Source organism: Tachypleus tridentatus, chromosome 6 (genome assembly GCF_004210375.1).
Source record: "Tachypleus tridentatus isolate NWPU-2018 chromosome 6, ASM421037v1, whole genome shotgun sequence".
Taxonomy (NCBI): domain Eukaryota; kingdom Metazoa; phylum Arthropoda; class Merostomata; order Xiphosura; family Limulidae; genus Tachypleus; species Tachypleus tridentatus.
In genome coordinates, this window is record NC_134830.1 from 69,905,968 (window position 1) to 69,933,268 (window position 27,301).

Here is a 27,301-nt window from a genome sequence, read left to right on the forward strand (position 1 = left end):
CGGCTAACGCAGCTAGCCCTCGTGTAGCTTTGCGTGAAATTCAAAAGATAAACAAATCTTCTTCTTTGTGTTTCTTTAAATGCTTTACCTTTTTCTGTTTGTTTTTCTTTACCCCGTTTTTTATCACATCTAGCTTGTTTCATATCTCAGTTTCTGCCTATGTTATCATCTTGAATAAAAGTTGAATTTTAGTAAAACGTCTAATGTATTTCCACCAAAATAATCCTTCTTACACAAGGGTGGGAAAAGTTTTCTTACTTTCAACTATGAAACTGTATATAAGTTATCTGTGGAAAAGCACTCCAGAGAAATGGAGCAAGATAACATGTTATTTCAGTAATGTATATATATGATAGCCAATGAAAGAAATAATCAATATACTATTGTTGTACAAAAGTGTTTAAAACAATGATATAATTTAGCAGTTAATAACTACACTGCCTGTAGATAGTACAGTACTTTACCGTAATAATGTTATAACAGCATGACGATTTGTTGACATTTGATTGGATATCTATGCATCGTATGTAAACAGCTACGCATTTGTTTAAACTATACTTCAGGCAAAACTACTTCGGGATTTAATCTCCTAACATCCATTACTCACAAAATTTGTAGTTGGCATGCTCTAAAACCTCTTTAGTTATCAGCATGCTTATTACGATTCGCACAATGTATGTCAGTTTTTGATTTCGCAAATTATAAATCGATTTCAAGCATTCTGCGTTTGGGCCTGACTGTAATTCAAAGTTCAGTCCAAATAACAATAACAACTCTCTTAATTTATTATTTTAACATTTCTACAAACTTAAACAATGTGGTAACTTTTCTTTACAAATGACGCCAACTGCACTATATTAACATGAATAATAACCTTATATGTATTTCACGAGTGCTCATTCAAGTAATTCAATATGCACAATAGCTGACACAGACCCAAACACTTCACTGAAACCAACTGCACTATATTAACACGAATAATAACCTTATATGTATTTCACGAGTGCTCATTCAAGTAATTCAATATGCACAATAGCTGACACAGACCCAAACACTTCACTGAAAACAAACGTTGGCTGAAATTATAATACGCTCTGACTGACTTACTCTAGAGGCTAAAAACAGCAACTATTTTAAAACAACTCTGATGTTCATGGTCTACCTTTAAATTTACTAGAAAACTTGAAGCCAAATCATTAAACGTTTGGTCTTAGCATTGCCATTATGACTACCTAGCTAACAAACAAATATTAACATAAAAATATAGCTTCAAATACTATTATTATTACTTGTAAGGTTTATATAATTATATACATTTATTATTTTGATCAATGACTAAGCATTTAACATTACCTTTCAGTACGTTTTAATACGCAACATGCTTTTACATTATTGTAGTATTATATTGTTTTCGACTACTATTATTTGAAATAATCATTCTTATAACCTGGAATGCACATGTATCTTTGAAGGAGGCGTGACATGAAAAGTAAGATAAAATAAAGAATAAGAAAGCATTTCGTAGAAGCTTTTTGTCATTTTTGTAGAGTAAGTATGTTGCCATATTTTAACACAAGGTAGCACTATTTCATCACATCGTATGTAAAGAATTTACAACGAAATTAAGTAGACCGAAATGTTTTGCTAATTTACCAGTAAGATTTTAGTTTTTATTTCTAACTCGAAATTAAATATTATGTTAATATATATCTAATCAAATCGACAGTGTACTGTGTTAAACTAGCATTTAATAAGAGTGTAACTAAAATTTAGCCATTATACAGTACAGTTATCATACTTATTAATATACAATAAATTGTTAATTACGCTTTTGTTTAATAAATTTTAATGCATTATATATTTACAATATCTGTAACTTCAGTTTCACACTAAAGTTAGCGTTTGTACTTTGACAGCTTAAATTTACTGGAGGAACGGTGCCCAATCCAAATTTTCGGAACACTAAATGCATTTAAATAATTAAACGAAGTACTCTTGTGCGCAAAACTTGAAAAATAAATTTATTTTTACTCTGAAATTAAAAACATATGTTTAATAATAATGTAATTAATCATTTATCTATTGTATAATTTATTGCAGAATATATCTTTTGCAGTGATGGAACCCAGTCAATGAAATTAGACATTCTGATTGTTATAAGTAGATACATTAGGAAGGCATATTTGATAATTAGCTATACGGTATAATGGTGACCATGTTGATTTTTAGTTCAGCTTTAGGCTCATAGCTTCTTTTTCTCTAATCAGAAATTATGATCATTTATAAGTCTTGAGTGCTATAGTTATGTTAGACAGAAGCCTTGGGCTAAGGAGATTTTATTTTCTTTCTTAATTATGAGCTCATAATTCATGTGGCCTATAACTGTAGTGACTGTAAATACAAGACATGTAACTATTGTTGAAAAAACCTATCAACAGAATGTTGGTTTTAATAACTGTAGTGACTATGTAAATACAAGACATGGAACTACTTTTTAAGAACCTCTAAACAGAAAGGATGTATTGGTATAACTTGGGACATTTGGGTTCATCTCAACTGTTCCACACTCTAAGATAATTTAAAACTTAAAGCTATCTCTTATAATTCATATAGTTATCAAGCTTTTTCTTAGACTCATTTAAATTTATTGCTTCCATAGCATCTGAGGGCAACCCATTCCAAAGGTTAACCACCATGTTAGAAAAATAAAACTGCCTTAGCTGAAGATAATTTCTACCTTGCCCAAATTTATGCTCATGTCTCTTAGTCCTACTCTTCTTACTGTTTAAATATGAAAAAGATGATGCATCAACACCATCAATTAATTCCCTTTACAATTTTAAACACCTCAATCATATCCTTTCTAACTTTTTCAATAGAAAACAATTTGTGTTATTTTATCCTTTCCTCATGCAACAATCTTTCCATTTGAAGCACCATTTTAGAATCTCTGTCTGAACCCTTTCCAACGATTCAGTACCTTTTCTGAAGTGAGGAACCCTAGACTGAACACAATATTCCAAACATGGCCTAACCAGTGACCTGTACAATGAACTTACAATCTTTTTAGACTTGTATTCAATATTTTTGTAGATACAATCTAAAATTTTATGTCCCACCACTAGCAACAGCAAACTGCATGGGCTGCTTTAGAAACCGATTGACTATTACATAAAGATTCCTTTCATTGATGATACTGTTAAGGTTATTTTCATCTCAGTTATTCTTACAATTCAAATTATCATAACTCATTTGCATTATATTGCATTTGTTATAATTAAAACCAACCTACCATTTATAAATGATTAAATCCTTTTGTAAAGCAGGAGCATCCTCTTCACAGCTAGTAATATTCAAGACCTTGATACCTTTAGCAAATTTAAGTAATTTATTGACTATTCTTTCATGTGTGTCATTGACGTAAATAAAAAAGAGCCAGGGTACCCCACTTGTGACATTAATCCAGTTTGACTGAACTGTATTTTTAAGAACCCTTTGCTTTCTTCCAGTCAGCTATTCTTTTATCCAATTTGCTAACTTATCCCCATACCTATGAAAGCAGTGTTTTTTTTGGGGGAGGGGATAATTTTTTTACCTCCCTTGAAAAGAGGAGTTACATTAGCTAACTTCCAACCATCTTGTATCTGCCCACTATTCAAGGACTGGCAAAAAGTAGTTGTAAGTTGCTCGTATATCCAATCTTTAACTTCCTTCAAAACTCTTGGGGAAATATTATCTGGCCCAAGATATTTGTTTTTTAAACTTTCCACTTTTTACTTAACCAGCTCAGAATTAATGCAGTCATCTTATTTCATTTCATTTCCATTTATCAACTGTTCAAGTTGTGGAAAACTGTTTAAATCTTCATTAGTAAAAACTAAAGAAAAGCAAAATTTAATAATCCACCTGTCTCATAATAATCAGACTTCCTATATTATCCCTCAAGGTTTTTATCCCTATTCTATTTTGTTTACTTTTAATGTATTTAAAGAAATCCATACTGTTAATATTTACATTTTCAGACAAATTTTTTCTCTCGCATCCTTTCTGATGCCCTAATTTTCTGCTTCACCAACACCCTTGATATTCTGTAATCTTCTAAGTCTCCTATCATACCAGTCAATTTAAATTTCTTAAATTTTTTTATGCTCTTTTCTTTAATTTTCATCTCTTTAAAATCGTTGCGAGTCAACCTGGTTTTTTTTTTTACTTGTAGCTACCCTTTTCTATCCATAAGGAATATGTTTCTTTGAGTATTAAAAATTTGTTTAAAAATTTTCCACATCTGATCAGTGTCTCCAAATGATTCAGCTGTCCAATGTATAACAGATAATTCTTGTCACACTGCTTCTAAATTTGCTTTTTTGGAATTTGTAACTAAAATATCTTTATTCCTTATCTCGATGTGCAGCAAAACATTGAACATAAATAATGGAGTAATGATCACTTGCTCTCAGATGTTCTCCATTTTATACCTTCTCAATTCATTTCTGTATTTGAAGTTAATAATAAATCTGAAATAGGATTGTTTATAGAAGGTTCCCAGACTGATTGGTGAAGAAAGCCATCCTGAATAGTTTTCCCAAACCTTTCTCTCTACTGATTTTACTCTAGCATTTCTTAGTCTATATACCTTAAATTAAAATTGCCCACTGTTGTGACTTCATTAACAGCTGAAATATTAATCTCATTGTAAAGTTCTCACTAATTTCATTAATATCATTTGGTGGTCTGTAAAAAATTCCCATTCAAAGCTTTCTCCTTTATCTGCTAATATAAACCCAAATGGATTCAGTCATCTTTTTATTACTTATAATATCCTTAACTTAACAGGATGCGATTCACATTTTAAATATAAAGCCACCCCATCTTTAATGCTCTATACCTTGTAAGTGCTGTATTTCAAAGATCTTCCATCAATCATATATGTTTAACCATATTTCAGTTATTCCCCTTGCATCAAAATCCTCTATTTTTATTAATGCTTTAAAGTCATGTATTTTATTCCTTATACTTCTAGCATCACAGTAGTAACAATTAAGCCTACTCTTATAACTATTTCTGTACTAATTTTATATGCTAAATTTTCTTCTGCCTCTTATTGTTTTAGCATTTAGTTTTTCCTGGCTCTTATCACTGTCTAGTCCTAGTTTAAATTTTCCCTTACAGCTGTATTATTAGCCTTAGCAAACAAACCAGTCCCTACTCTATTTAAATGTAAAACATCCATTCCTTAAAGCTCTTTTTCAATTTAACTGATCTCATACGTCCAATCAGCCTATCTGCTCATCCTTATATACTAACTTAAGCCTTACATTTAGCTTTAATGACCTACTTATAATTTCATTTCCACAGGTAGTATCCCTGAAAAAATTAAGTTATGACCATTTTCTTGAAATGCCTTTATCAACCATTTGTACTTAATTATCTTCTCGGACTTACCTTTTCCTATATCGTTAGCCCTTACATGCACCACAAAAACTGCTTCTCTGCTCTTCCCCTTTATTATATTTCCTGCTCTGTCAGCTATATCATTCACTTGTGCTTCTTGTTTGTACAGTTTGATTATTTTCTTCCTATTTACCCCACACAATATTCTGTTCACATACGTTATTAAGGAATCACCTATAACTATAGCCCTTTTCATCCACATTCTTCTCTGGCTCTTTTTTGCTTCCCTCCAATACTTCCTTTGCAGAATCCAAGGGTTGAAATTTGTTGCTTATGGTTGGGCATTTGAACGTAACCTGCAGGAACTGTATGTACTTAAAATTGTGACTAGTCTTCACAATTTACTAAAAGTACAACTAACATAATGTGTAAGTACAACAAAGGATCTGTTGATCCTTTTTGGGTGTCCCATCCTCTAAGCTAAACTAAAAAAAAACAAGAAAAATTTTTTAAAATCAATCCATATCACTCATATATATATATATATATCAAGCTTTCTTTTAAATTCACTCAAATTTACTGCTTCCACAACATTTGAAGGTAACCATTCAATAAGCCAACCAACTTGTTTAAAAAATAAAATTGTTTCAGCTGGAGATGGCTTTTAGGCTTGTCTAAAACTATATTTGTCCCCTAGTTCTGTATTTCTCATTGTTAAGTATTAAAAATGTTGATGCATCAACATTATCAGTTTCTTTTACAGCCTTAAAACCTCTTCAGTCAGATTCCTCTAACTCTTCTTTTTTCAAGAGAAAATAATTTCAAAAATATTAATCTCTTTTCATATGACAACCCCTTCATCCCAGACACCCTTCTTGTAACCTTTCTCTGAACCATTTCTAACAATTCAATGTTTTTCCAAAGTTAAGGAGCACAAGACTGAACACAATCCTCCAAATATGGCCTGACCAGTGACCTATACAATGACATATACTAGATGTCTTAGTCTTCAAACTAAAATACTGCTAGCACCAAATGAGCTACACATAACTGAAGACTTTGTTTTGTTTTAACTTCTTTTTATATATAATTATTCAATAGCATTTCAAAAGTTATTAATCTATAGTGTGACAATCAGCCAAGGGCTATTATGTAGTAAATTAAAATAAAAAAAACAACAAATTTTCCTGGCTATTTTAGTACTGGCAGATAAGTTGTTCCAGCCATGAAGGTAGTGCCTTAAAGGTAATAAAGCTAATAGAGCTTAAGGTGTTATTTATAGACACTGTGTGTCAAGGGTGTGCACTTGGTATTTCTACATTTATTAACCACTACATTGTTATTGTTCATATAATAATCCTTGAGATGATAATATTTATTAATAGCTGTTAAACCACTCAAACTTTTCTATTTATGGAATTACTTGTCCATGTAAAGAATGAGGTTGTGGCAGTCCCATTCATATATGGAAACAGCCATACCTGCTATAAGCCGAAGCACTGTGCACTTAAATGTATTTTTGTTTGATTTCAAAGAGTGATAAAATCATCTTATATTAGTGTGCAAAATTATATAGTTAATAGTTTGTGAAAGCCAAATTTCAAGATAACTGTTATGAGTTGTATGCAATTATTGTCTATGGCATTTCTGTACGTAAAGGAACAACATGGATTATCATACTGTAGCAGTTTTTTAAAATGGGAAAAATTAATTGCATATTATGAAAAAGGGCCTTTCAAGGTTGAAAATTCACTGTTTACAGATTTAAATATTGTTTTACTAGGCAGCATTAGGATTCAGCTAAGCCATGTAAAATGTCATATCTTTCCTAATTGATACAGAGACATAAAGTGAAATTGAATGCATTTGGTTCATTTTAGCAATTCTGTATCAACTCTGAGATTTTATAAGTTTAGAATTTTTAATAAAGTCCATATTACAGATGTTTATTAATTACAGAGCAAAAAATGCAATATTAGACTCCTTCCCTGAAAAAGGATATTGAATTTCTAGAAAGAGTTAAGAGGAGGGATACTAGAATGATTCCATTAAATTAATGGAAAGGGCATTTTATGCTGATTGGTAAGATCTTTTAACACACTTTCTATTGAGAAAAAACTGTACTTGCTGAGGGTTACAAGATTATCCAAAAGGACTGATAGGATAAAAACCTCTGATTATTTTGTGCTCTATTCTGAATACAAGAAGAAACACGTTTAAGAAAAGATAGGCCAGGCTTTAGTTAATTACACATTTATTAGACATTTTGGAGCATACCTCTGTGCATGTGTAACTGTTCACAGTTTATAGTTACAACGCTCCTTTCTGTGTGTTGAAGTTTCTAGAATGTACTAGAACATGGAGAATGATTTAGAAATTTGTGAAGTAAAAACTTGTGACAAATCATAATAATTTTCCAGTAAATCAAGTTAGAAATTGGGCCTATAAATAAATTCTATAAACATCTAATCTAAGAAAAAAAATGTTGCCAAGTAACTTGTGTGGTGACACAAATATTTAAGTTTTTCAGACTTATTTGTCTATTTAGGATCAACAAATATATAATATGTAATATATAACTGCAAGAAAATATACAATAGCTTGCATCATATCAAACAGTAAACTATTTTTAACTTAATAACTGAGAGAAACTTGTATAACCTTTGAATTAAGAACTTATATCATTCCACGAATTGGAAACAAAGTTTTTGCTATTATATGAAATACTTAAAATGGAAAATTTTCAATTCGTATCTGTAGCTATTAACTATCAGTATAGGAATTTGGAGTGAACGAACAAACAGTTTTTTGGACTACTAATAAGCATTGTTTTCATGAGCTACCATAGCTAATTGTACATAGATTATTAGCAAATACTTTTTAACACACTGTCATAACATACTGAAAAGCATATAATAGCCATGTATTTTGTTTTTAGCAAAATGTGAATGGGATAATATTGTACTATTCAACCCTGTACTAGTCACATCCTAAAATTATGATCTAAAAATTTAAATTTTTCTAGATTTTATTTATGTTGATGTAAGTAAAAATTCTTCAAAAAACTGTGGCTGTTTATTTACATCTACGTATTCCTGTCAAGTTTTATATGGTACATAAACCAAAGAATTCAAATAAGAATTAGTTTACTTGGTATATGGTTCAAAATAGTTAATAATGGGATTTACATACATGCACAATTTTAGTAATGAGTACGTAGTATCCAGTTTACTTCTAAAATTTGCATGAGTATTTTTTTCAACTTATTCACGATTAGCTTCTCATTACTTGAGTTAGTTATATGAGTAAATAAATATATATAAATACACACATACATGTATCTAAGGAAAATGCATCATAAACGTAAGTGGACTCCATTAAGAAATTGTTGGTAATATTCATTGAAAGGTATTGTATTTTGTTACATTTGAACCTAGTTGTTGCTCTACATATTTATTGTTAAACAAAGAGGAATTAATAGGACTTGCGAGTCCTACTATCTTGAAAAAAAAAAATTGGAGCATTGTTACAATAGCTAGTAAGAGAAGAATGATCTGCAGTAGTTCTGTCATTTGTTTGTTTTCTTGCCAAGTTTGCATTTTGTGAAGACAAAACTTGTGACATAGTTTTGTTTAAAAACGAATTGACAAATTAATTGGTAGTTATGTCAAAAGTAAAACTTTTGTCAGTAAAGAAATTCATGTTCAGTAACCAACATGTTTAATGCATTTGAAAATTTATTTCTGTGTTATGTTTTAATGCTAAGATTTTTATTTTTAATGATCTGTTTACACTGTATGTGTATGTGTTGTGTATATATAATGTAGCAATACAAATACGCTATTGAAAGTATATGAACATTTAAAGACAAAAAATATGAGAGAACCTATCTACAGTATTTTTTACTTGCCATATAATTGGAACTTGTTGAAAACAAAATAATCTTTAATATCTGTGTCTGTTTCATGTATTTTATAAGTGAAGTGCTAATAGTGTATAAATTAAATTAGTGTCACACATTTAAAGTTAAATTATTCAATTAAAGTATGTTAAATGATTTTTTTTCTCTTTTTTTCTAAATTAATAGCCATGAGTAAGTTTACCAACATAAGCAAAGCTCTCCAAGAGTTGAGCTTCTCCCATGGTGTGGTGTTTCATCCAAGAAATATTAAATATCACAGGACGCTGATTTTAGGCACTGTCATACCTTCAAGATGGAGTGCAGTTCGATATTATAAGAATTTTGGACATCAGAAACCAAAACCACCTTCTCGATTCACTTTGTTCTATTATACTCTCCTTTCATCTCTTTTGATAGTTTCATGTCTTGACTTTCAGTGGTAAGTTTAATTTTAATAGTACAGTTAGAAGGGTGCATTTCATTGTAACTTGCCCAAATGCTATCTTTTGTATATTGTAAACAGAATAATATCTTCAGTATGTCAAGAACACTGGTCTGTCATGGACTTGTCAATCTACTTGGGTATTATTTTGCTTACATATTTTAGACTATGTTGCTATTTTGAGTTTGGGTTATTGTGAATTCTATACATATTGGACAAGTTCTGCTGGAATGAAATGCATGCATATATGTAAAATCTAAATCTGTATTTAATTATTAAACTTTACAAAAATACTGTTTGTTATTATTTTATTTTTTCAGATCAATAAATATGTTGTCACTGAAATTTTATAAGATCAGTAATCAGATAATATAACAGAGAGAATAAGTGTTCAAATCATAAAACTGGGACTCAATAATCTGACTTCAAAAAATTATATTTCCACTTTAGATATATAGAAATATTACAATTTACTTGATATTGTTTTTGCATGGATGAGCTGAGGGTCAGCACAAAATCTTTGCTCATTTTCATAGCAAGTGAGGAACATCTCATGATGAAAACACACTGAATCAATATTATTCTGTTGAACATTTGATCTCCAGGTTAAAAGTGTTATTTCTTCAGTGGAAAATGAATCTAGTCTTTTTAGTCCAGTTTTACAGCAATACTTCTTTAAGTGACATGGATCAGCTAAATGAGTTACAAAACTGCACTTGGGTAAATCATGCATACCCTCCATCTCAGTGGTCTTAATGGTCTGACGACCCCTGAGATTACATCACTGGCTTTTATACTGATCCATTATTGCACAATAAATTAGGATTATGTCATCATCACAATTTCTTCAATTATTAAAAGAATCTAGCCATTCTTGTGCAATGTAACCAAATGTGTTTGGACAGATTTCTAATGTTTCAGGTTGATGTAAGAAAAAAAGTCACTGGTCGTACAGTATATGATAATTCATTAAATTAATATTGCAGATGTATTGTTTATGTGAAGTTAAACTAATATCAGTTTGCTGAAGAATAGGCAAATACTTTTGGTACTTTTCCTCATTGAGCTTTATTGCATTTATATATTCAGTTAAAGTGAACATTTTTACCAGAAGTGAATTTTTGTGTAAAACATTGAGTAATACTGAAGCAATCAATAGGACCATGGTTTCCTATACTGACTGCAGAAATAAGATCTCAACATTCCCAAACAACCAATGTTGTTTTTACAGATATGTAATTCAAATAAATCAATTATTGTATTTAGGCTGCCTGTTAATTTATTATTTTTCACAACTGTGATTTTTTGAAGATCATGTTCAGAGATGTAAGAATGTATGGTAAAGGTTGATTAGAATATTTCAATGGGATTCATAATTTGTTTCTAATTTGTATGGATATATTTGCACACAGTAACACACCTGAATTGAAGTTTGTTTTTTTTCAAGTAAAAAACGTATGGTCAGAGGATATTTTAAAAATTATAACTAAAAAAGTAGGTTGAACACTATTTGGATTTTTTATAGATCATATTCAGAGATGTAAGAATATATGGTAAAAATCTGAAAAGGCTGAATAACTGGTGACACAGTCGAACTATGGCCTGAAGTAGGGCTATTTTTAGCTAAATCATAAAAAGTTGCACACAACTAAATTTTGTTAAGGAGATCTAACAGACTTTTAATTACAACAATTGCTGATTTATCAACTGATATGTTATAGGAAATTTAAAAAAATTCAGCTTTGTATCATATTAAATCTTAGAGCTATGGCTTATTAAATAAACCAATGTTTTATATGATTTTGGGTTTTCAGGTGAATTTACAGTCTCACTATGAAAATCCTAAGAGAGATAAACTTGGTTTGAGACCATTTTTGAATTCTGTGAGATTAATGCAGTCAGTGTAGCAAATTTCAGCCTTCTACCATTATTACTCTTGCAGCTTTAAGCAGCCAAAGTTGCCTGAAAATGAATTTGCCAAAAATAACAAAAATTTAATTAAATTTTACAGGGCTGTAAATCAGAAACTGTTAGAGATATTGATCTAATCTTTGGCAATTTTTCATTGTATGGGTAGATGAGCACATGTGAATATTTTCAAGGCATTCTGTGGGATCACCTGCAGCCCCTGGATGATTTGATATGGAATGACCCAAAAATATTTTGGTAAAACATGCAATAATTATAGCATGAACACTAACTTATAAACTATTTTACCTGTTGTAAAAGTTTTTACTGAGTGGATGTTTTACATAAATAAATCTCATTTTCATGTAAAAAATTTATAAAACATTGGTTGCTTCTGCTATTAGGATTTATATTGAGACTGATATGGTTTATAGGAATATGATGTAAAAAGATGTTAAAAATGGTGTATTTAATATTAGTTGCATATATATATTTGACAGGATTAACTTCATATGAAGTTTCATATTGAGTGTGTGGAAAAATACAATAATCCATTATGATATAAATGATATGTTTAAAAAGTTTGGCATCAAAGCCAAATGAAATTTTGGAATAAGTTCATAACTAGCATTTCTTCTTTTATCAGTTCCAAAATCTTCTGGGACAAGATTCAGAAGGTCAATGGGAGGTATGCCTCCCATCCTCCTTCCATCTTCTTTCCAGTGGCCAGGAATTTACCAATGTATTGAACATTGCTGATACTCTCAGTGAGAACTTTTTTCATGCATCCATCACTTCTGTTTCTTCTCCTGTCTTTTTGCCCATCAAGGTTTGTTTAGAGCAATTGCTGTAAGAAAACACACACACAAAATCATTCCTTGACACTGGTAGAATGCAAATGTACTCTTTAGTCTTCTGACAATATATCAGATGTGATGACATTCACTATAAGTTACTGTGCCATACCCTCTCTGCCTCTGTTGTTATTCTTCTGGATGTTTTTAACTGTATTTGGCAGGAGAATATATTTCCTGGTGTTTGGCACTGGGCTGTTGTTTCTCCCTTTTTCTAAGCCTACAAAGGTTCTCAAGATTCCTTCTAAATTTTGTCCATTTGTTTTGATTAGCTGTTTTTGTAAGGATTTAGAGAGGATGATTAATGCTCGTCTTTTATGGTTTCTCTAATCAAACAACCTTTACTTGTCCACCTAATGTGGGTTGTATTGATAGTTCAACACTGGGAACTACTTTATTAGACTTGAAAAGTCAATTAGGGAAGCCTTATTCAAGAGGAAACATCATTTCTGTGTTCTTTGACCTTTGTGTTTAGGTATGGCAATTTGTGGGAACTCTACTTGTATTATGGGTAGCATGGCTATTTACCCATTTTTATTTGGAATTTTTACTGGACAGATGATTCTAAGTTCATGTGGGTTTGACACTTTCCTGCTCTTTTTTTACAGGAGCTTGGAGTGTTACATTTTTTAATATCAAGATTAATGCTATCACTACAAAACTTCCTCCCATTGTTGTAAATGGGTTCTATGTTAGTGACTTTCACATCTCCTATCTGTCGGTTGTCAAATGTGAGGTTCATTGAGCAAAAGCTTCAGACTGCCCTCAATCACTTGTTGAAGTGGACCACAGCAATTGTTTTATCTTTTCTTTCCACAAAACAGCTTGCATGCACTTATGCCACCAACAGGGTATACATTCTGATTCTGCACTCTGTTTTGATGATGCTGTTCTTTCCATATTCCCTAAGGCACAGTTTTTGGGATGTATCTTTGACTGTAAGCTGACTTTCATCCTTCACATTAGGTAGCTATGTGTCCAGTATATGAGGGCACACGATATTCTTTGTGTCCTCTCTTTCACCTCTTGGGTCACTGATCAATGTTCTATGCTCATGATCTGTCATGCCTTCATTCACTCCAAACTGGACTAGGGGTCTTTGGTTCTGCCAGAACCTCAGTCTTGAAGATGCTAGATTCTGTTCACCATTTGGAGCTTTATCTCTGCACTTTTCCAGTCCAGTGTTTCTTCACTGAGCCCCATAAACCTTCACTTCACCTCTGCTGTTTGCAACTTTCTTTGTGGTATTCTAGTACATTTTTTTCTCTATCACAGCATACCACCTGGGGTTGTCATTCCTCCTCAGTGGGCTGTGCTCTTTCATAATAGACAACCTGCCATTTTTTCTTTTGGCTTTCATGTCCAGGTACAGGTGGCTGAATTTGGTGTGCCATTAGATGGTGTTGTTGCTTTCACTGATCAGCCCATCCTGCCATGGTTTATTACTATCTCCACCTTTGAGCTTTCTCTGAGTCATCTGAGGAAGGCAGATACTCCTGATTGGAAGTACAGTCTCTTTTCACCAAACATCTTTTGAACCATTCTTCCATTCTCATTTATACAGATGGTTTTAAATCCTGTGGCACGGTGGTTGCTTGCAGGAGCCCTCTAGAGTTTGTGCTCACTGCTGAGTTATATGCTATTTCTCTTGTCCTGGATCTTGTAGAAGTTATGTACTACACAGGTTGTACTATTTACATTGACTTTCGTAGCTTTCTACCACCCATGGAATCACTTACTGCTAATTCTTACCCTGTTCTCACAGGCCCATTTTTCTTTATCTTCTGTTTCTATCTGGTTTTTCTGGATACCTGGCCATGTCAGTATTTGTGGGAATACTTGCTGACATTGTGGCTAACTTCTGCTTTGGTGTTGTCAGAGCTGTGCCTATCCTGTGTATGAACTATGGTCCTGTATTGAAGATTCAGCTTTGGGCTAGTTGTCAACCGACTTGAAGTGTGCAACATCATAACAAGCTTTTCCAGATCAAACCATCTGTTGTTCTTTGGTTGTCTTGTTATCATAAGGACCAGAAGGAGGAAGTTTTCTTGGCTAGGCTACTTAATGGTCACAGTTTTTATCCCATTTTCTTTAATTTGGGACTGATCCACTAGTGTGTGGCCTTTGTTATATTCAATTTATTATAGTCCATGCTTTACAGCTGTGCCATCTTAACAACCGTGAGTGAAGGCACCATTTTAAGGAGTCATTTCATTGGTAATGGTGACACTATCCAACTTGCTGTGTTTTAACTTTTTATGACCCATTGGTGTTTTTTAATTTTATTTAAATCTTTGATCTGAATTTTTGACATTTGCTTTTTTAACCTCAATTTATTTTTACATTTTATACCAATGTTACTATTACAATTTGACCAGTTGTTTGGTGCAGATAGCCTAGTTACTTTGCATCGATAAATGCCAAACACCCCAACTAATCATTCAGCCTTGCATTTATTTGCAACTGATACTGGGTATAAAATGACTCTCAGGCAGTTTCCTGATATATGTTTACTAGTTAACAGTGGATTTTCTATGGTTAAATTACTTTGCAAATGGCAATGGATATTTAACAAATTCTTGATACAAATAGTGGGAGAAACTTTTTTCAAAATGAAGGTTTACCTGCACAAGATAAACTGATTTAGCATAATTGTTGTTCTTTGCAAGAGTTCTAATACTTTATTGTAATGGAAGGGTGGCTTTAGTACTTTTCATTATTTTTCAGGTGTTGTAATGATTGTAATGACCACTAATTCAGTATGATCAATACTAACTTTTATAGTTAAGTTAGAGTTGGGGTGACTGCTGTGTAAAGACCTTATAGGTGATGAACTTAAATATCATATAATTTTAAATATCTTTACTGTGCTATAAATATCAGAGATATATTTTAAGTCTTTTACTCTAAAAATAGTCATTTATTAACTGTGTGGTGAGGTATAATGAAATTTACAAAACATAATAAACATGTTTTACAATAGGGTCTTCTTTAATATTTTGTTATTATGGGATATTTGAATACAGTGTTTCATCCTGTGGGTTAATGTCACTGTTTGTGTCTAATGTAAAATATCAAATAATTTTCTAACATTCTGTTTACATGTTACATAATTACATAAAAACATTAAAATTTAGAAACCTTTATAATATGTTTTATATCTGTAGAACAGCATAACAGATGAGTAGAAATTATAAATAAAGAGAGACAAAATATCAGTAAATTTGTGTAGAGGACATTTTCTTTAATCTTTAGATTTTACATATAAAAATTTAAACTAATAGTCTATATTTTATTTCTTTATTTTAAAGATTAATCATGAAAATAATTATGCATTCTTATAGTTCATAAGTTTTCTGTCAAAGTGGATATATTAAATTGACAAGAAATAGTTTTAATAAATATTGCATTTCATTCATATTTTCATCTTCAGGGTTTTAAACTTGCAGTGCTTGATAATATGAATGTGCTTTTAGTTAAATTTCTGAATCAAAAAATTTTCATTTTCACAAGAGTTTAGAAAAGACGTTTTTCATTATAATAAATGACCCTTTGAGGAAATAATAAAAAAGGGTTCTTGCCTTGAAAAAAATGATTTTGTATATATTACTACTTTATTATTTATTGTGTTAAGAAATGTGACCAAGTGTTGTATATAAAATGGCATTGTTTTTCTTGAATTTAAAATGTACTTCCAGATGTTTCAAAGTAGGCACATGAGACAAGTTACAAATTTATTGGTAGGTAGTTAATTGTAACTTTGTTTCTTTTGTTAAAATAGTGTTCTTGAAATGTCATACTCAATTTACATACAAGAAACTGAATACATGTGTGTGTTCATAGAACTGAAATAAGAGAGAGAGAGAGAGAGATTTAAAATTAGTTAAGGTAAATTATATTTATAGGTTTGACAAATATATTCCATCTATGGATAACGTGAAGAAGTTTTTCAAGGCTGATGCAGTATCACGAGTGTCAACAAAGTCAGAAGATCAAAACAAAGACAGTGATCATGACGATTCTTCTGAAGAAACAGAAGATAGTCAAAAGGATTTGAAAGAGAAAAAGAAACAAAAGAAAGAAAGGCCTGGCTTTAGGGAAAGAAAGGCAAGTACACAATTATCTTTCCAAACTGGAAAAAATATTATAATGCTATTTTACCTATGTTTATGAAATATAACATGAAAATAGAAATAAAGATTCATTGAGTGTTACTTTTTAAACAATATTTTGTGTTAACTATTTTTGAAGACAGTAATAACATAAATGTCACGAGGCACTATTTTACATGCAAATTTCATGAAAATCAATGTTTTATATGCATTATTATTATTATTTTTCACTGCACCTATTTTCCTGTATGGTAAAAAGTAACAACAACAGTAAAAGAGCAAGCTTCTCCAAAATTTAAACAATGAAGTTTAAAGCTAGATATATGAGAATTTATAAAACTCTTGTTCCTTCATGAGTGCAATTAGAAATCCATTGGACATTTTTTGCTACACATGAAAAAATGCTTTGTAATTTTCCTAAAACAGTACAATCATGGAGTAAATTCAACTGTAAATGGTTGATCACAAGATATATTTGTCTGTGTGATTGGTATTGTAGGTCAAACTGTTTTATTAATTAATTAAAGAATTATCACTCTTGATTTAAAAAAATTTAAATAAAAATAAGATTATCCAATATTTAAAATGGTATTGTCTTAAAAGTACTTTAAAAAGGTTAGGCTTTAAGTTAGGAGATTGCATTGTAAAATTTGACATATTTAACTTTAGAAGTTTGAATGTAATTAATGATAATCTACTTTAAGCATTTCTGTTTCTTAACACTAACTTAATGCTAGCATAACCACTTAGCACTTAACACCAACATTATGAGAAGGGTCCTTTTTCTGGCAAGTCAGCTTTGAAACATGCATAAAGAATCTGAAAGAATTAAGAAACTAAATACTTTTAGCTTAAAATAAATATTATTTGAGTGTTTTAAGTAATGCCTAAGTAACTATTTTAGGTTTTATGTTTCATTAACTTGTTTTCAATGTTATTAAGTGACTATATCCATATAGGATTTTATATAAAGACATTGCATGAAAAATGTTGTGCCTTTCATTTCTATTTTTGACTACAGAATGATGAATGATGTATTGCAGCATAACGTTTCATAGAATTTGCAGCATGGTCACTAATGTTTAAGCTATAGCATTTCTCACATAGAGGATATTTTTAGGTTTTAGTTGTGGAGTTTTTATTGATAATAAAATGGTAGTTATCTTGGTCTTCACTGTAAGCCTTTTGACTTTTTGCAAAATGTTTCCTTTTAATTTGAAGTTACTAAATTCAGTCGTGTGTCCTCTGTAGTATATAATTTCTGAGCTTTTTCAACAATGTTGATACTCAGGAATGTCAGCTTTTAAATTTCATTAATCATTGGTGAAGGTTCATATGGAAAACTTCTTTCTGAAAACTCTTGTACTGAGAGGGAAGGTTATTTCTATCACTGTTCTTTTGTTTGTTTGTTTTTGAATTTCATGCAAAGCTACACCAGGACTATCTGTGCTAACCACCCTTAATTTAGCAGTGTAAGATGAGAAGGAAGGCATCTATTTAGTCATCATCACCCACTGCCAACTCTTTTATCAACAAATAGTGGGATTGACCATCACATTGTAATACTTCCATGGCTGAAAGGGTGAGCATGTTTGGTGTGACTGGGGATTTATACCCACAACCCACAGGTTGCGAGACAAGCACCTTAATCACCTATCTATGCTGGGCCTTGCTGCTTTCTTATTTTTCCATTTTAGGAAATATCATTTAAGATGCAGCATTATTTATAATCTAACTTACCATCTTGTAGGTTTATGCTTCTTTTGATGAATTATTGTCTAGATTTGGACATTTGATTTGGGACTTGCAGTATGAGAAGTTTTTATAGTATTATGTTAATCATATGCTTAGGTAAAAATCTTGAAATATGTGAAGAATTTAACACACCATTTTAAAAGCTCCTTTGAAAATTTAAAACATGGTGTAGGTCATTCCTTGTCAAGCAACAGCAGTTGAGTCATAAGCCCAATGGAGGGGTTCTCTTGGCAAAAATTTTTATGAGTTTTGCAAATGAAATTTTTAATGGAGGTTAATGAAGACATACTGTTATAGTTTTACTTTTCTTATCAGGTGTTTGAAATGACAACTTTAGAAGATTTATTATGTTTGAAAAGTGCCAAAAACTACAACTTAAAATATAGAGTAAGCAATCTTATAGAGAGTTTAGCATCAAATTAATGTTGCATTTTGATTTTATGGTTACAGATTATTGAATATGAAAACAGAATCAGGGCCTACTCAACACCAGATAAAATTTTTCGATATTTTGCAACTCTTCGTGTCTGTAATGAACAAGGATATACAGAACTGTTCATGACCCCAGAAGACTTCTTAAGGTCTATCACTCCTGGAATCAAACAACCAGATGGTTTGTGTATCTCAAACTATTTTAAAGTTTATACTACTTATTCATTTGTTTGTAACACAGGTTATTCTTTTTTAAACACAATAGTTATTACATTTACCAAGAACCACTGTTAATTCAACTTACATGTGTGTGTGTTTGTGTGTTGAAATTTGGTTGTCTGTGTATAATGGTAATAGATTCATGCTAGGAAATACAGTCTATAAATGGTATTAAAATATTATTGAATAGTTATCTAATTAACTTTTGTGGTAAAAATTGAAAGATACGTAACCCTTTGTTTTCATGTAGACATCTAAAATCTGTTACACATTTTATTTTCCTGTGTGAGTTTTGGCATTTACTTATGTCTGATAATCAAATATATAGAATTGAAAGAAAATGATTTCTAGAAGCATCATAAGCTTCTATGATATGACTGGTTGATTTCATGGTATATACTTTGTACCTCATAAGATATCTTGATGAATAATAAACTATTTCAGCATTGAAAATAGATACAACCACCTGGCAAAAAAGAACATTGTTAAAGGAGAGAAAATAAGCTCCAAAATGAGGCAAATAACCTACCAATCATACATTATGGATTGAGTAAAGGAGCACATTATGTTAATATAACAAGTGGTTGAAAAACAATGATTTATAGGCATAAGGAAAAATTTTATTGTTGGTGGAACACACTATATGTTTAACAGGAGATTGATCTGCCTTCTTTGGGTATGATCTGCAGTACAAGGTTTATAGATCATTATAAAGACAAAAGACGCAAGGATTAAATGTGATGTAAATGGTGTCAGCAGGCAACAGGATTTAGGTAAATGTCAAGTCAAGTGTATGAATGGTGAATAGAGCTTTCCAACTACAGTTGAGATTTCTAGGGCTATTATTACAGGTTAGTTAGAGACTGTTTGCTTTGATTTCTATAGTTTCTAAGTAATTTCCTTTTTAATTTTGGGTTGGTGTAGGAGAAGAATTTTATCCCAAATCTTTCACCATCTTAAATAGACTTGGAACCTTTCCATAGAATGGATTTTACATCCTCTGGTTTATCAGTAGATTTTCTCCCATTATGAACGTTCTGTCATAATTGTTTTTCCATTCCTCTTCTCTCTTTTCTTAAAGTGATTGACTTCATCTTTGGTTGAGAATATGTCTGGCATTCTTTGACCTTGTTTTCTATGCTCTCTACACATTTTTTTCCATCTTATGATTGTGGGAGACATCACTTTCATTTTATCCTCCACCTGCATGATTTACCACAGAGACAGGGTTGTCTTCTTTCATATTCTCCTTGAAATTTTGGGTGGTCTTTAATTGAATGTTTTCTACATTCATCCTCCGTACTTCTTCCCTGTATGGTTATTCCAATTAATGTTATCTTTGTTTTTTTCAGTCTACTCTTTATCTCACTTTCACTGTTCCCTTTTAAAGGCACCTCAGTTGTATTTTCTAGCTGTAAGATTCTTTATCATCGAGTAAATTATCTCCTTCCTCTTTGTTTGGACAGGTTATGCATTTTATCTGTTTCAAGCCATTGAGGACCTCTGTATGAAATATTGTAGATAGGAATTGGATGGCTGTGCCACAGGAGATTTCCACTTGTTTGGCTTTTTTCTTCCTCTGATTCCCCTTCTTCTTTATTCACAGTAGCCCTGATGTTGAGTTGTTTATTTTCCTCTTTCATTTTCAGGTTTTGTAACAGCATTATTCAAAATATTTATGTAATAAAGATGATGGAACCCAGTGAGTGGCTGGTGTTGCCTCAATAGAAATAATTACCCAAAATTTAGATTGAGTGGAGAAGTATGGAAATTGTTAATAATCCATCAATCTCTGCTGTTGAGATGGGATTTTATGCAATACTGCCTTGGTTGCATTTATGTATATTTTATCTTTCAGGTTCTGTATTTGTGGGAAAAAAAAAAAGCACCAGTTCGGTGCTACTCCTCACACCTGACTTGCACTCAGTGTCTTTGTCACCCATTGACTGTCTTTCTGTGTCACATCTAATTCTAAATAATAGTGCCTAAAGACAAAGTCCAAGCACCTTTCCATTGTTATCCCCACATGGATTCTTTCAGTCCCAATTTTTTCTAGCTGTGTATAAGAAAACCCTTGTTTACTCAGTTCTAACCCATTGGGAAAACAATAAGGAACATTCCTCATCAGTCCTTACAATTCCACTGGTATGAGACTGAGTAAATGCACCCTCTGAGGTAGGGTTGTGGTTTTATTTTGTAACGTAGTTCATTATGAACCAAGAAATTCCTGATGACTGGGTTCTACCTTGTGAGTTTTAGGCTTGCCTTAGGGTACAGGTCTGGAATGCTTCTTTTTGCACCTGATTATTATGGTATTTCTTGTAAAGATTTTGCATATATGGAATAGCTTGACTTATAATTCCAGCCACACTTCATACTCATGGAAAGAGTTGTCTGCTTGTGAGATAAGGGCTGGTTGAATAACATTACATTCTATCTATCCTAGCTACACTTAAGCACTATGTAAAAGATTCTTGCAACATTTTCTTTTGTTCTCCCTGTTCTGCCTCCTTTTCTGAGAAAAAAAAACTTTTAGAAGGCTACCTCCTACTTTGTTGATATCACTTTCTATTCTGATGCTGTTTTCAGAAAGAAGCTTATTTTTATTTATTTCCTTTTTGCATCAGCCCCTCCATCATCTACAGTATGGAATTTTACCTCTTTGTGGTGCAGTAGTGTTTCTGAAGTTAACATTTTCTTTACCTAAAAGTGTATTTCAATAGATTACATTCTTTTCCTCTGACATAAATAGCTATTCTCATTCAGTGATGTCTTTTGTATTCAAACTTTTTTTGCATACTATAAGTCTTGAGCTCTCATATACTCTAAGATTAATGTGGCTCAACTGCACTCCACAAGCAAATTATCAAGTAACAGCTTTCCACCAACAGGAGTGCAACACAACCTCTTGACACATGTGGTCCCCTCTATTTGATCCCACCAAACTATCACTTCTTGTTTGGCAGTGTTATTGCCAAGAAATTTTTAGTTTTGTCTTCTTTTGTTTTCCTTTTGAAATTATTTTACAAAGTGGAGATATTTTCAGTTTTTCTCACTGAAACTTATGTTTCCACTTTGCAACTGTTATCCTTTACTTTCAACACTTTTATGTAGGTTATATAGGTTTAGATGGTGGTACTCAACTAAGGAATTATTAGCTTTAATACATTGGGAAATTGATTGTTATATGAGTTGACCTTCATTGAGCCTGGAGTTTGGTGGCTCATATTAGGTGCAGCCAACTTTAGACAGATATGCTGTTATACTGTTCTGGCTTTTTGAATATTTTTATACAAATATTCTTTACTTGGTTTCAATAACATAGATGTGATTAGATTTGTACCTAGTTCTTGTGCAGTTAGGGTTTTTAATTAATGTTTAGTGATATCTTTTTCTATAACAACATTAGTTATGTGTCTTTGTAATTTTAGGTTTATCTGTCATTTATTTTTACTGGTAATTGTAAATTAGGTCAAATATATTATCTCCTCAACAAAGCTCAGGTTTTTGTTTTCAATATATGCTTAATTAATTTTACAATATAATGACTTGTTTTTGTAATTAATCATATTTTATACTTTTTCCAATTTTTTTTTGAGGACCTTTGGTCCAGAGTCTATCCAAACTTCTCCCACTGTTGGTTGTCTTCCTCCTCAAACTGCTGAATTTGTTTGGAATGACATCTTTTTGACAATTTTCCTTCATCTGATTATGATGTGGCTTTTCCAGGACTTTACTCTAAAATCTGCTAGAACTATCAGACCTTTTTATACATGTTTTATATTGTTGTTTTTTTCTTTCCTGTTCAAGACATATTGGTTCATGCTGGGTTTTTGTGTGTCTGTTTTTATTTTTTGAGGGATGATGCTGACATGCCTTGCCCTCCATGGTCTTTGGCTCATTTTTTGTTTTCCTACCATCCATTTTAGCAGCTCGTGGAGCAAGTTCTTCTTTATCTTTGTTTTAGTTTCCTTCTACCAACTTCTATTCTGGTTGGATACAGTTGCTTCAAACCTTCTTTCCATTAATTCATATTTTTCTGCTGCTTCATTCCTGACACCACTCCTCTGTTTGTTACTTTCTTTTCTCCCTTACCTTTTAGATTTGGTTTTTGATCCAGTTAATCTCTTCTTCCTTATCTCTTTTTTTATTTTTCTTTAACCAATTCATGGTATCTGCACTCTCATTGGGCACCTTCCCTTTTATTTGCATCTCTCACCCTTATTGTACTTCTCCCAAACACTGAGACTACACCTCATAAATTTATCTCCTGTTATCTGCTTCAGGTAGTTGTTTTTTCCATGTTAGTTTATTGTCTTCTTTTTGTCACATTTTTCAATCTTCATTGAGATTGTGACTGTGTAATATACCTTTTTGTATGCATGCCTCTATATTTTTTAGTGGTGTGTCCTTTTTTTCTTTTGGATTCTGCTCTGTGTTGAATACCTATTCAGGTATACTTAAACTAGTTAAATACACATTGTAATGCCATGATGTCTTAACAGTTATTTCCATGGCCACTAAATTCACATTGATGAGATGGGGGGGTTTTTATCACAAGGTTACTTGTAGATTTTTTTTCCTCACAATATATTTGCATCATTCCTTTACCCATTCTAGATATTACTACTTCATAGGTTTCATGGGTAAAGCAAAAGGGTATAATTACCCATTTCTGTCATTCCTTATATTGAATAAGTCAGGAGTGATATCATTTTCAAAGTAGGATTTGTCTTAGTCTTCCATTGCACTTTCTTGAGTTTTGATGTTCCTACAGACCATTCAGTGAATTTTCTCCCTCTGTTCTTCTTCGTGGAGCATGAAAGTCCTTTCAACATTCCATCTCCAAGCTGCTGAGGTTGTGGACCAGAGAGGTATCCTCCTGAATATGATAATGAAATGCAATACAAATAACACTATGTAACAACATTTCTACTTTTTCTTATTCTTGGGCAGAAAGTGTTATTTTCCAATTGCTTATGTCTAAAGTAAATGGAAAAGACCTATATTTGTCTTCTCAAACTTTGCTTTTGTGACCTGGGTAATGAAATTTTCAAATTTACCCATTTTCCAGAACATTCCAGGTAGATTCAGTACTGAGTAGCTGCTAGAGAATTTTCTCGAACTTACAATAATTTTCAAGAACTTTCTAGAATGCTGTAGAACTTACAAGAATTTTCAAGAAACTTTTAGAATATTCTAGAACTTTCCATAGTAATATATATAATATATACAGGGGATCACCACTTCAATTTAGTTCTAGATGCATAAGTGAACACATAGACCTATCTGGTTTTATCAAAGATTGCATCAAGAAGCTGCAAGCATTCTCCAAGTGCATTCTGTTATGTATGTAGTCAATTTATCAAGAAAAGAGCAAAAAAGTACTCTGTGACAGCATCTGCTAAAATGTGTAAAGCCTACAACGCATATTTTGGGGATCAAGACAAACCCTGGGCACCTCATTTTACCTGCGAGCACTGCAAAAAAACTCTAGTAGAAGCTAAGACGGACAATTTTTGCTTGCTTGAATAGTAAGATTTTATATTATACAAATTTTAGACCTTTTAAAATTTAAATATATTTTAATTTATTTTTTAAATTTTCAATTGTATAAAAAATCACAAAATATTTTGCATGAACCTCTTACACATTAGTTGTGGATGAAATAAATTTATTCTTTATAATAATACTGGAGTGCACTACAACAGGAAGCACTGGCCACAGCAGACTGAGTTCTCTGTTGGGAGGCACAGTGTCAAGCGTGAGCCACTGGTGGACTTCCAGAAGGTGTTGTTCCCACCATTGCACATAAAATTGGGTCTTATGAAACAATTTGTCACATCTCTTGATAAGGAGTCAGCAGCCTTCAAGTACCAGCGAGACTTCTTCCCTAAGCTGTCTGAGGTAAAGGTCAAAGCTGGTATCTTTGTTGGACAACAAATAAAAAAGATCCTGGAGTGCACAGAATTCCCCAAGAAGCTTGTTAGGAAGGAAAATAAAAGCTTGGGGCAGCTTTGTCGCAGTGGTTCGGGACTTCTTGGGCAATCACAAGGCTGAAAATTATGTGGAACTGGTTGAGGCTCTGGTGAAGAACTATGGCAAAATGGGCTACAGGATGTCCGTGAAAACCCATATCCTTGATGCTCATCTTTATAAATTCAAGAACATGTGAGCATACTCAGAGGAGAAAGGTGAGCATTTTCACCAAGATATATTGGACCTAGAATGCTGCTACCAAGGAGCATATAACGAAAACATGGGAGACTGTAATTGGGGGCTAATACATTAGTGATTTACGTTACAGTTTCAAATCTTGAAAAACTACTTACTTCTAAACTTTTTTGTATAACTTTAGTATAAATACATGCAAATCTTGATTCATATGCTGTTTAATTCAGACCTTGTGTGAATGAAAATTTGCAAATTTGCCCTTTTTTACATACAAAATAGGTTAATATTTAAATTTCATTATCCAGGTCACAAAAACAAAGTTTGAAAGGAATAATGGCCATTTTTTGTACTTTTAAAACATAAACAATTAAGAAATAACTTACTATCCAGGAACAAAATTTGTGTTACATAGTGTAATGACAAAACCATTCAGTTGAGAGTCGGGCAATAGGGCTCTACTGGTGTAGATAATGAGTGGTCTTCCAATCTGTTGTTCTATCACTGTACAGGTGTATTTGAGAGGATGTAGTTTTGAAGTGAGCAACTCGCCCCTTCTGTAGGGATCCTGCCTCCATATGGATATCACTTCCTAGTAACTGGGTTTCGGTTTTAGAACTGAACCAATCAACATAATTCTTCACACGTGCATTATAGGTGTCTATTTCTTCATTCATTTCTGCTCTTGTTTCCTCAACTTGTGTTGAAGGTCATGGTTTTGGATCTTGCAGATTAATACAGCTTCTCATCTTATGCTATCCCTCAATTTTCTTTTTCTGAAGATGTTATTGATTGGGGGCAGACTATTTGAATGTGATAGTCTATTACAGAGACATCTCTAATATAATGATCATCCAAGTGTCAGGCTCCCATGTTGGTCAAATAATTTATCACATTGCTTTTGTGTGTCTTGTTCCTGGATCAGAGGATATGAGATTCCCTCCAGCCTGCTGATTTTTAGGTGAGGACGATATAACCTTTCCTTCTTCTTACTATGTGGCTGGGTTTTGGATTGTGGTTGCCTTGCTACTAGTAGGATCCTCTTTTCTACCTCCACGTGCATATTGGTTCCTATTGCATGGTTATTGGATTGCAGTTGACTTACCAAAAGTATGATCTTCATCCCACTTGTTCATGGATGTTGGTGGCTGATTGCTTGGCTTTGGATATAGTTGACCTGCTGTGTATGATTTACTGCATCCTAGCCACTCTCCATCTAGAGGGACATCCTTTTATTCTCACTCACATTGATATACTCTATGGGTTATGAGATTCCATTTCTGTGTGGTTTGGATCCATATCCAACCAAACCATTGACCTCTCTCTTCTGGATGGGCTTCTCCCATTTTCAACCCATGTTTGAGACACCTTTTTCCACACTGGCTGAAGAGTATTCTTGTTACAGAAGAGGTGGGGTCTCCCATTTATTATTCTCTACAGCATATGAAATTGAATACCATTTCTTTTTTTCTTGTATGTGTTTGAGATGTACATAATCCTGATTAATTACTTGAAATTTGAAAACTTTAGAAGTTCTGGTGTCTTTTTATGTTTTTTGAAACTTCACTGTAAATGAGCACACACACACACACACACACACACACACACACACACACACATTTGGATGTTATATGTAGATATTAAAAATCATTTCTACTTTTTGTAAAGTAATGAATATTGGTTGCATATTTTATGTAAAATGTATATAACATTTGTGCAATTGTTAATGTTTGTTACTTAGGTCTTGGATTGGATCAGTTCAAGAGACTGGATATAAAGGTTAGTTTGGAAAACAAAATTCTTTGTTTCTTAAATTGTTACAGTACTGAAGTTTCAAAAATTGGTCAGTTGCACAATTTGTTAATATTTGTCTGTAAAACACAAAGGTTTAATTGGTTCTAAATAAATACAACTTTAAAATAGTTTGTAACTTTTGAAATACAGTGCCATTCATGAAGTTGTAGTTAAATAATAAATATATATATATATGTGTTGCACATTTTTATTTTTTTAAATTGTGGAGAATAATGTTACAGAAGAAGTTTAGCAACCAAGATGAGTGATATTATTTTGTTTGACTGTTTCAGTTAATGATTGTTTCAGGTCAAACTGATTA

At 32.1% G+C, this 27,301-nt stretch overlaps 1 protein-coding gene across 14 annotated transcripts in view; it reads left to right on the forward strand.

The window, feature by feature from the left end:
• The window catches only part of LOC143252764 (calcium uptake protein 1 homolog, mitochondrial-like), an 84,779-nt gene that overhangs the window by 18,420 nt on the left and 39,058 nt on the right, over positions 1-27,301 (forward strand). For 6 of the 14 annotated variants that reach the window (XR_013029132.1, XR_013029127.1, XR_013029133.1 and 3 more), the window contains exons 2-5: positions 9,479-9,731; positions 16,402-16,603; positions 18,814-18,976; positions 26,927-26,964. Coding sequence is in view for 6 of the 14 variants with exons in the window: in XM_076505413.1 (XP_076361528.1) it covers positions 9,479-9,731; positions 16,402-16,603; positions 18,814-18,976; positions 26,927-26,964 (656 nt within the window). In the remaining 8 variants the exon portion in view is untranslated. Of the gene's footprint in view, positions 1-1,111; positions 1,656-9,478; positions 9,732-16,401; positions 16,604-18,813; positions 18,977-26,926; positions 26,965-27,301 lie in introns of those variants that run through there. The other 8 variants (XR_013029130.1, XR_013029134.1, XM_076505414.1 and 5 more) reach the window with 5 other exon arrangements.